Here is an 11422-nt window from a genome sequence, read left to right as displayed (position 1 = left end):
GAAAACTCTGAATTCATCCCTTCTCAGCAGGAAGGCTCGAAAATGTTCTGATAAGAAAGGACAATGAAATATTTTAATTTTCTCATCCGTTTCGACGAATCGTCCAAAGCAAACAGAGAGAAAAAGACAGAACTTTTGACCTTAGATGGGAACTGGAACTTTTGTCCGAAAATATGCACTTGCGATAGCGAAAAAGAGAAATATCGTGTAGTGATAAGGCCTTGCTAAGAATTCCTGATCACCTGCCGAGCGATGTACAAAGCCTCATTTTCGTGGAAAACGATTTTCGCGAGCTTCAAAAATTCGACCAAAATCTGGATAAATTGAAAAAACTCGATGTAAGCCGCAGCCAAATTCAAAAAATTTCAAATGGGGCTTTTCAAAACCTGCCAGAATTGCTCGAACTTGATTTGTCAGTAAATGAATTTACCTCGATCGGAGAGAATGTCAAAAAAGACGCTTTTGAGGGCCTCAAAAAGCTCAAAATCTTAAAAATTGGCTTCAACAAAATCTTCAAAATTGAAGATGATTCCTTCAAGGGGCTGGAAAAATTAGAAGAGCTCAATTTGGAGTACAACATTATTTCTGAAATCGAAGAAAAAGCTTTTGAAAACTTGTCGAAATTGAGGAAAATTTATTTGAATGGAAACTCTCTTCATTCAGTCCCCGAAAAAGTTTTCACGTGGATGCCGTTTTTGAATACAGTCAACTTGGAGAAAAATGCTATTCGCAGTCTCAGGCATTGGTTCACACGAGGATTAAAGGCCAATTAACCATTTTTCTCTAGAAATTCATCGTTAGAAACCACAACTAAAAACTCTTAATAATCAATTCATAGTTGATTGAATTGATTCAGAGCTCGAAAATGTAAAGAAAAGAAAAGGATCTAATATCGGCATATCAGTACCAATAAAAAGCAAGAAGCAATTCACAAAAGCCCAAAAGCTCGCGCGCCTTCATCTCGCACGAAACGACATCTACCAAATCAGCCACCTCAACCTCGCAAATCTGACAAGCCTCGAATATCTCGATCTCTCCTACAACTCCATTTCTCGAATCGACCCTAATGACTTCGAAAAGAATGTGAAGATCAACCACTTACTCTTGAAGGGAAACAAACTTTTTAATTTGAACGGATCGCCATTTTCGGAACTTCAGCAGTTGAATCACTTGGATTTAGCGGAAAATGAATTGAAAGTTATTCCAGGAAATGGTCGAAAAAACAATCATATAAGCATGAAGTTTGGGTTAGGGTTAAGGTTAGGGTTAGGGTTAGGATTAGGATTGGTTTTAGGGTAGGATGCATCAAGTGCCGCTAGAATTTTTTCTACTCGAAACCGCTCGCGGCTTCTCGACTCGATTTTCTCGTCTGAAAATTATAATTTCGATCATTGAAAAGATATCTTTCGCCAAAACCCTGGGCTAATGTTCCTTTTTCTCGATGGAAACAAAATTGAAATCATAGAAGAAAATATCCTCGATCCCCTTTGGCGACTTGCAACGCTCACTCTGAGTGAGAACCAAATCAAAAAGATAGAAGAAGGAGCTTTTAAAAATCTTGCAAAGTTTTATTATTTAAATTTGGCGAAGAATTTAATGGAGACTCCGAGTTTATCGCTCGTCAATCCGAAGAATATCGGGTAAGCGCTCTCTTGGGGAAAATTTAACAAGGATTTTTAGGACGTCTTACGATCTCTCCGAGAACCCCTGGAAATGCGACTGCAAAATGAAAGATTTTCATGAGTTCTTGAAGAAATTGCCAAACAAACGGGCGATTGATATAATTTGCGCTTCTCCAGAACATCTGAAAGGTCGTAATCTGCGAAATTTAACCACTTCAGGAAAGTTTCTACCATTTCGAAGCTAAAAATTTATCTCAGAAAAGACAAAAATGGTAAAAATATTAAAAGACTTATCCTGCGAGCCGCCTCAACTCTCGAAAAATTACTCGATTCCGAGCATGATTCCGTTTATTGGAATTCTAGCGCTGCTACTTCGTCTTCTCATTTTCAAAAAATCATCAAATGAAAAAACGCCTGCGAAAGCTTCGCTCGACTGAAACTTATTTTTCTGTAAAAAATGACAATTTGTAAATCAGCATCAAAATAAACAGCCTTGTAATCACATGAGTCATCATAATAATTATCATCGGAAAGATAATTAACTCAGCCCGTGACGTTTTCAGATCATAAAATCTGATTTTACGTGCTTTGCATCCTATTTTCTTCTTAAAAACAAAAGAGAGAACTGGAAGATATGAAATTACTTCTGTATCTGTCAGGCTTGATAGTTGCTTTTCACGATGCTGTTTGGTACAGTTCAAGGTATTTTTAGGAATTTTTGCGTGGAAATTTTCAACCAATCAGAAGCCTAGATTCAGCAAATCGGTCAATCAGAAGCCAAGTAGCCGCCCACGCAAAACTTTTCCAAATTTTTTTGTCGGTTCCAGACACCATCCCATTTTCAGGCGCAATTATCGGGATATCAAAATTCTTTTTAAGCCATTTTGAAGACAATTATCCCAACTGCGGAATCCGCTTCGTTCACAAACACTGCTGGCACTGCATCTGCAAAGCCTGCCAAATCGACATCGTCTTCCTCCTTGATTTCTCCGAGGACGTCGAGCCAGACTGCTCCGTTTCCGACAAAAAAGATCTCGGGATCGATCTTTTTAATCAAATTCCAACAAGTTACGATGGAATAAAAGAACAAATCGACATTGTCAAGGATTTCGTGGAAAACATCGAAAATGAGCAGGTTTTTGAAAATCAAAATATTCGCGTTGGAGTGGCGATTTTCGGCCAGCAAGAACAGGCTCATGAAATCGTGACTTTGGATCATGGATTGTCCAGAGAAGAATTTGTTTGCAAACTTTACAAAAACTGGGAAGATGGTTCTCCTCCCCCATATGTATTGTAAACCCTCATTTTCTCTTATTTACGCCTTTTTCTAGTGCTCTGGAACGCTTGAATTCGAACAAAAACCACTTTGCCACAAGCCATCTGTCATCGAAACACTTCAATGGCTTCGAGGAGAAGATATTTTTACGACGTCTGACAGTATTCTTCCTGCAGATATGAAACTTCGGAATAACACTCTAGAAGTGCCAACCACTAGGGTTTTAATTGCATCGATTGCGGACAATTTCTTGACTTCAAATTCTGATAAATTGGTAAGTTTTCTCCTTTCACTCATTTTTAAATTGATCAAAAGGCACAATATGAAGAAGAAGTTAACATTCTCCACGAGCAATTCGAAGCGGTCTTCACCATCGCGCACAACAAAACCAGGACGCGCCTCAACGAGTTAAGCTACCAGAACCATCTCCAGACGATGGCATGCAATGGACTCGGAGATCAAGGAAGATGTGGAAGAGTGATTCAATGGGAAGATCATGTGACCAACTACACCGGCGTTGGTCAAATGCTGGCGCATAGCATCTTAGGTTCAAAACAGTAATTATTTTTTTTTCTTAACCCTTTTTTTCAGACATCAACAGTATGTATCTCCCTCCAAGCCGATTCTTGCTACAATCGTTTGATGCCTGAAATATGCGAAGCAACGCCTTACAAAACGCGTCAAATGTTCAGCCGATACCCTTATCAACTCCCGGATAAGTGCTGCTCGAAAATTGATGCTGCTGGTGAGGCGATTTCAGAAGTTCCGATTCCTTACAGAAGTGATATCCAATGTTGCGATGAATCTACTGGAAGTGTTTTTAATGAAAATTGCGGAGAAAACGGCAGAACAAGAAGAAGAAGAGCTTATAATGATCTGTAAATTGCAATAAATGATTGAAGCTTTTCGAGAATAAAATGCTTTCTTATGTTTACTCAAAACAATCCCGATATTTTGACGCATTTGGTTTCAGACGAGCATAAGTTCACTCTTCTCAAGATCGGATTGAGCAAATAAACGCCTGTGAGAAAATTTTAATTGGAAACATTTTGTATTAACTCTTGACACACCCCTTTCTGGACTCACCCATTTCATTGAAATTTTCATAAATTTCATTATCAACCGAGAGAGAAAAACGAGCACAAAAATGGCTGATTGGATCAAGGCCGATTTGAGGGGCGGAACTGGCTCGGCGAATATGCAGTTCAACGAAAAGGTTTTCTAGAATTTTTTAAACATGCAATTTCATGCAATTCTTAGATCAAAAAATTGCGCGCAGAAGGAGAAACTATCCATCATCTTGGTTTCGGCCAGTGCCCTTTTCCTGTTCCAGAAGGAGCTGTGAAAGAGCTTCAGGAAAGGATTCCCCCTTATTTCTGAATTTCTTCTTCTCCGAATCGTCGAAAAATCCTCTGAGAACAATGCTGCGCGATCAACTTACACGCCCATTCAAGGCATTTTGCCCCTTCGCGAGGCGATTGTTGATTTTCACAAAAAACTCGATGATGTTCATCATTTCACAGCTGATGATGTCATCGTTGCTCCTGGATCGAAAGAGCTCATTTATTTGATCAAAAATGCGCTTGAAACATCGGTTGTGCTTCCGACTCCAGCTTGGCCGACGTACTTGCCTCAGACAAAACTGGCAAGAAAAGCTATTATCAGGTAAGAACAAACAAAACATCCTTCTTTGCGACAAATTCTTCGATAAAATGTCTCTTCAGAATTGATCGAACATACGAAACCGGCTGGAAGCTCACTGCAAAAATGCTCAGCGATGCTTTGAGAACTAATCCTGTTCCACCGAAATCCCTCCTCGTTTTCACCAACCCTGATAACCCAACAGGATGTGTTTACTCTGAAGAAGAGCTGCAATCCCTTGCGTATGTCTTATCTCGTCCATTTTCATTAACAAAAAACTAAGTGCCGTTTGCCGAGAAAAAGATCTGATCGTCCTGTCGGATGAGATTTACGCTCGGTGCTTCACTAATGGAGGAGAAAATCTTTCTATCGCGAAATTTTACCCAGAAGGAACGCTGATTTGCTCCGGCATTGCAAAATGGTGCGGCGGAGGAGGCTGGAGAGTCGGTTACGTTATGTTTCCAAAAGAGCTTAGACCCCTCTACGATGCAGTAATCAGAGAAGGTGGTCAAACTTATGCTACTGTAGCTGAGCCGATACAGGTAGAAACGATAAAAAATTTATTGCTAAACCTGTGGTTCTAGTGGGCTTCAGTGAAATTGTACAAGTTCGAAGAAGAAATGCAAAATTACAATAAGCACTTCCAGCGAATTCTTGGAGCAGTAACTGATTATGCTTACAAAGAACTTGTCAAAGTTGGAGTCAAATGCCATCCAGGAATGGGTCGAAATAATCAAGGACGGAAAAAAAATTTAAATTAATCGTAGAAAGAAAACTCAAAATTTGGTTGAAGTATTGATCTCTTTGTAGCTTCTGCTGCGTTTTATCTGTTCCCGGATTTCGAAATTTGCCGAGCAAAGCTTCTTGAGAAAAGCTGCAAGACCGGCCAAGATATGTGCGATCTTCTTTTCGAAGAAGAGAAAGTCGCCTTGATGCCTGGTGGCCCGAGTTTTCTTAGGCCGGAAGAGGAGCTAACTTCTCGACTTTGTTACATTGGTTTCGTTAAGTAAAATTTATAATGACGATTGTTTTTTTCAGATTTCAACGGAGGCGATGCCATGAAAGCATCAGAAAAAATTGGCTTGGAAAAATCGCTCCCGGAAGATTTTGTTGAAAAAGAAGTCAAAACAATGTTTGATGCGATTCAAAAACTTTGCGATTTTGTCAAACGTTATTCTTAAAGAATGAAAATAAATTCTCTTCCAAAAATCCTTATGTGAAAATTGCGACAGAAAACGTGGATGAAGACAAGTTCTATAGTCTGTATCTTCTGCGATTCCGGATTAGTCATGCCCTGACTTAGAGATATATTACTACACTTGAAACTTTTCAGAATATGTCAATTTATGCTTCCGATACATTCGGTCCGTGACAAGATCTGTCACTCTAGCTAAGGGGGAAATCTAAGTTCAGATTTGTAAGTCAACTTTTTGAAATTTTATTTAGCTCTTGCTCGCCATCAGTCTCGCTTTTACTGATAGTATTTAAAGGGCATAAATATAATGGAACGATAAAACATCGTTATGAGAATTACAATACTTGTTATCTTTGCATTCGCTTATGCCGGGATTATTCAACAACGAAGTAATCAAAGATCGCGGCAAGTGAGTTAACTTTCTAAGAATCCGCATTCACCAGCAGACTGAAGGAATACATTTTATAAAAAAAATCATGGTTCCTTCATCTTTATTTGAGAATTAACCTTAAACATATAACAACGTTTTATATTTAGTTTACCTTACATCGATGGATAAAGCAAATGATCATTTTTCGTTACATGCGGAAAAAACTCAAAGAGATACTTGACCGTCGTAAATCCGGCATGGTACCTGATGCAGAGACTATTCAACAACCAGCAGAACCAACAACGACAAAGCCACCAACTGATTCACCCACGGAACCACCATTTCAACCATCAACAGAGCCATCAACTGAACCGCCGAGGACGCCAACGACAGAGCCACCAACAGATCCGCCAACAACTGAACCTCCGACGGAGCAATCAACTGTACCACAAACAGAACAACCTACTGAACCACCGACAGACCCACCTACTGGATCACCAACTGAACCAGCAACAGAACCACCTACTGAACCAGCGACAGAGCCACCTACTGAACCACCGACAGAACCACCTACTGAACAAGCGACAGAGCCACCTACTGAACCAGCGACAGAGCCACCTACTGAGCCACCGACAGGACCACCAACTGAACCAGCGACAGAGTCACCTATGGAACCCGCGATAGAGCTACCAACTGAACCAGCGACAGAGCCACCTACTGAACCACCGACAGAGCCACCTACTGAACCACCGACAGAACCACCAACTGCTTCAGCGACAGAGCAACCTAGGGAATCACCGACAGAACCACAAACTCAGCCACCGACAGAGCAACCTTCTGAACCACCAACAGAGCCATCAACTGAACCGCTAACCGAGAAACCAATTGTTCAACCAACAGAGGAATCAACTGAACCAGGCACAACATCAACTAAGGCACAAACAACTTCTTCCTCGGAGTTTAAGCCCCTGAGTGACATTCTCACTGTCGACCTCGACAGCTGCACCAACAACGTCAACTTTCCTTCCGGCAATATAACAGAGACAGGGGGAATATCGAGGATTGTCGGTGGTGTCGCAGCTAGTGAGAACTCGTGGCCTTGGATAACTCGATTTTTCTTGCGAGAAACGATTGGTAGCGGAAGTGGACGTGGATGCGGTGGCACTATCATCCACACCAATTGGGTGTTGAGTGCTGCACATTGCTGCGAGGACATGGTGGAGATCTACGCGACATTTGGTGATATCGATTCTGACACTTATGACTCAGACCAGTATTTTCTCCGATCAACCGAATTTTACAACCACCCAGAATATGGCAACATGTCAGACGGCACTGGAGCTAACTCAGATTGGTGTCTGATCAAATTTGACAATAATATCATTGCTGCGGACCCAGAAAAAAAAACAAGAATCGCTTGTCTTCCAGACGCTGAGCCGGATCACGGGGAAGCGTGTTGGACCGCTGGATGGGGCCTTACGTCTCCTGGTAAGAGATCGAAAAACATAATAATTTTTTTCATTCAATAAGGAGGAACGACTGGATCTGACGAGCTCGTATCTGTTGGAGTAAACATAATGAGCCAAGAATACTGCACCAACAAAAGTTAGTCTTTTTGAGAGCTTTTCATCCGTGAGATTAATATTTTTAAGGTTATTATGGAAAAATCTTGAGGTTGGTCGCGGACGATATTTGCGTTGGTGTCCCCGATCTCAACGGTGACAATATTACTGATGGCGGCAAGAGTCCGTGCCAGGGTGACTCTGGTGGACCCCTCATTTGTCCGATCAACGGTCGAGCCACGCTTAGTGGTGTTGTTTCTAGGGGATTCATATGTGCTGCAGAAGGATTTCCTGCTATTTACTCGTCTGTTTTTGTCGCCAAACCCTGGATTCATGAGACAGTCACCAATTATTAAAAAATCGGTGCCGTTTATGAAATTATTATAATTCTTATAAGAGCACAACTCCCTCTTGAATTGTCCAAATAAAGTTCGAGTCTCTTAGTTAAAAAATAATTCTTCGATAATTGTATAACATTCTCAACAAGAATGGAGTCTTTTTTATATATCTAATAAAGCAGTAAACCATCGCTTTCAGCTGAATTTCTTGTCAGCCATCTTCACATATGATCCCGTTTCACCTTTATTTATGAATTATAAGGGGTGGCGGGCAGCCCGGTTCTGCAGTCAGATTTTTTAATTGATATTATTTGTACTTCCTCAATGTCAGCACGTTTAACAAGGCTTGCTTTAATGTTGTGACTTGTAATAATCTTGAAGTTTCTTCAAGACAGGCAGTTTAATCATAATAGCTCACCATGAAAGTTTTATTTATAGGAATATTTGCGTTCACGCATGCCGGCATAATTCAACATCCAAAGATCAAAGATTGGGACGAGTAAGTTACACTCTTTATGAGTCTCTTAAACCCACTTCTTGATTTGACTTTTAGGGGTGAACGTGTTTTTTAGAATTTCGACTTGCATAAATTCACAGAGCTCATCATTCTACTTCAATTTATCCGTAAAAAGCTAAAAGAGATATTCGACCGTCGTAAATTTGAGGCGGCCACTAAAGCAAAGAATACTCAAGCATCAACTGAATCAGCAGTAGAAGGACCGACTGAAACACCTACTAAACCTCCGAAACGGACAGATCAGATAACCAAAATTCCCGCACAAGACTTCATAGATGAGTTGTTTCGTCATAACTGAATATGTGAGATCTTGTCATTTTGTTAAAAATTATAAAGTTTGAAAAAATTACGATTTATCGAATTTTCCTTTATTTCTCTTAAATACGCTCAGTTATAACTTATAAATTGTCTTCGAGCAACTCCACTCCCATAATTGAGTCGATTTCTTTCTTCCGAGCTGCTTTTTCAGCTGCACTCATTTGCATGAAAATGTTGAATTGATCCTACAAAAATAATAAAAAAGATAAAAATACTGAAAGATAAAAGCTGATGATGAAATTCAATAAGAATTTTTGGGGCGAAAAATTTTTTTCTGAGGTTAACACATATTCTGAAAGCCCAGGAAAAACTGTGCCGATTACCCAAATTCTAGCGCTCGATGACGTCATTATGACGTCATCAGCCTCATTTGAAAAATTTTCAGAATCCACGCTTTTTGAGAGGGTTCCCCCTTAAAAATTTTTTTTATCTCGACGGAATCTTGTTCTTCATCAAATAAGGAAGGTTGCAACCTAAAAAATTTTCCGAACCGACCGGTTTCGACCGCGGTAAATCGCGGTTTTTCCAGTTTTTAGCCCCAAAACCACGCATTTTATATATCAATCGACGCAGAATTTAATTTTCTTTTGAAATAATGATAAATCAGTCAACATCAAAATCAAAACAACTAACAGCACTCCTCAAAAATGGACACAGGTAAAACTCACCTAAAAACAATACATCAGGGAGTCCCTGACAGAGACTTTAGATTATATCCGACTCATTTCCTCCACCACAGCGTTCGCAGTCGACCTCGCTGCCAAGTCCGGCAAGCATGAAGCAAGAAATCAAGACGGAGGAGCCCTCGTTCAAAATATTCAAGAGATTTTGGTCAAGACAGAAGACGACCAGGAGGAACGTGACGCCGAGAAACAACGAAAGAAAGGTAAAATAGTACTTCAACCAACTTGTTCCTACCCAAACTAACACATAAGTCATTGGACATAACGCAATATTCAGAACGCATGCCCTAACTAAAATGCGAGCGCGGAGAAGTGTACGTCTGGAACGCGCGCCAATTCTACCAGAAGATCATCTGCCCAATGTGCGACGATCGCGGCGGCGGCTGCAAAGAACTCACAGTCCCCCACAATACTAGAGAAAATAATTATTTTCTAGAATTTGGCGTTTTTTTCGCCAATTTTTTGAATTTTTTGCGTTTTTCTCATTATTTGTGGTTTAACCGGTTGGTTCAGGCCTGGTTAACCGTGGTTAGCTTTTTTTTGAAAAGATAATTAAATTCTGCGTCGATTGATATACAGTACACTCGCACAATTTGGCCCTTTTTTGTTTTTGCGATATGTCGAAAAAGGGCCGAATTGTGCGGGTCCGAATTGTGCGACTTCCGAAAAAACTCTTTTTCAGCCCCGGTTGATTAACTGTCAGTTGATGTTGTTTTTGTTAGTTTTAAGAAGTTAATCTTTTAAACACTAGAAAACGCACGGAAAGGGATGAATACTCCATCCAGTGATAAGACTTATAGTCCCAATTTGTAGAGGAGGTTCTTTTCTACCAGAATGAATTCACAGAAAGGGTGAACAGGGGCTTTAGTGAGGACGAGCACCGAAAGAAGCCCCAAAAAGGGGGTAAAATCGAGGCAAAATCGTTAGTCTGAGTTCTCGTCCCTGTTCACAACTTCTGTAAATTGATTCTGGTAGAATAGAATCTCCTCTACAAACTGGGACTATGGGTCTTATCACTGGATGGAGTATTCATCCCTTTCCGGGCGCTCGAAAATTTCTAGCGCTCATTTGGGGACTTCAGAGGCTCATTATCGGTCGAAAATCAAGTCCGATTCAAATATACCTGGTACCAAAATGATCGCCGTGACCTCGCGATTCTAAATCTGCATCATAATTGAAGTTTTAGAAAGGCGATCATGGGGTTGATTTTTCTACCATTACACCTATGTATCATACAGGCTGTATGTTGCTGGAAATTTCCTTCTATAATAACCATTCTGATTAGATCCGAAGATTTTCAGTTATTGAAATGCCGGAAATCTGATGGACCACGCACTCTCAGTCGAGGAAGGCGCCAAGTTGCGCTGATGGAGGAGAACTGTGCCCACCGCCAGGTGTAAACTCCTGCAGGGGCCGACTCGACTCGACGCAACGCTTGTCTCAAGTTGAGCCGAGGAGTATCACTGGATCAGTGAGCACATTTCGGTGGGCATGTTGCATCTTTTTTGCTCATGAACGGATAGGGAAGGTGATAGATCGACAAGTTTTATCGGCGAGATGCACCGTGGGAGCTCATTTCGTATTTATCAGAGCTCAAAGGATTAGCGCTTAGCATTGCCCATATTACACACTGGTCAAAGTGGTCCACCCCTTATTAGTTTTGATGAAGAGGGTCAGGGGGGCCAAATTGTGCGATTTTCTAACGTTTTAGCGAAATTCGAAAAAAGGGCCGAATTGTGCGGGGCCAAATTGTGCGAGTGTACTGTATAATATGTGTGGTTTTGGGGCTAAAAACTGGACAAACCGCGATTTACCGCGGTCTAAACCGGTTGGTTCGAAAAATTTTTTGCGTTGCAACCTTCCTTATTCGATCAAGAACAAGATTCCGTCGAGAAAAATA

At 40.7% G+C, this 11422-nt stretch overlaps 3 protein-coding genes across 3 annotated transcripts; all 3 read left to right on the top strand.

The window, feature by feature from the left end:
* The first annotated feature begins 63 nt into the window (after positions 1-63).
* Positions 64-1319, top strand: LOC145697527 (uncharacterized). The gene is made up of 4 exons (XM_081774752.1): positions 64-108; positions 189-739; positions 918-1247; positions 1295-1319. The coding sequence occupies exons 1-4, from the start codon at positions 64-66 to the stop codon at positions 1317-1319; spliced, it is 951 nt and encodes a 316-aa protein (XP_081630878.1).
* Positions 1320-2225: 906 nt separating this feature from the next.
* On the top strand, positions 2226-3808 carry LOC145697524 (uncharacterized). Its single transcript, XM_081774750.1, has 5 exons — positions 2226-2324; positions 2502-2910; positions 2954-3172; positions 3214-3445; positions 3490-3808. Exons 1-5 carry the CDS (start codon positions 2257-2259, stop codon positions 3546-3548), a joined length of 987 nt encoding a protein of 328 aa, XP_081630876.1. The 5' UTR covers positions 2226-2256; the 3' UTR covers positions 3549-3808.
* Positions 3809-3915: 107 nt separating this feature from the next.
* LOC145696522 (aspartate aminotransferase-like) lies at positions 3916-5734 on the top strand. The gene is made up of 8 exons (XM_081773571.1): positions 3916-4114; positions 4159-4254; positions 4316-4563; positions 4623-4781; positions 4823-5081; positions 5124-5256; positions 5350-5535; positions 5578-5734. Exons 1-8 carry the CDS (start codon positions 4046-4048, stop codon positions 5718-5720), a joined length of 1293 nt encoding a protein of 430 aa, XP_081629697.1. The 5' UTR covers positions 3916-4045; the 3' UTR covers positions 5721-5734.
* The last annotated feature ends 5688 nt before the right edge of the window (positions 5735-11422 follow it).

Source organism: Oikopleura dioica, chromosome 2, assembly GCF_907165135.1.
Source record: "Oikopleura dioica chromosome 2, OKI2018_I68_1.0, whole genome shotgun sequence".
Lineage (NCBI taxonomy): Eukaryota > Metazoa > Chordata > Appendicularia > Copelata > Oikopleuridae > Oikopleura > Oikopleura dioica.
This window is presented reverse-complemented; position numbering and strand designations above follow the sequence as displayed.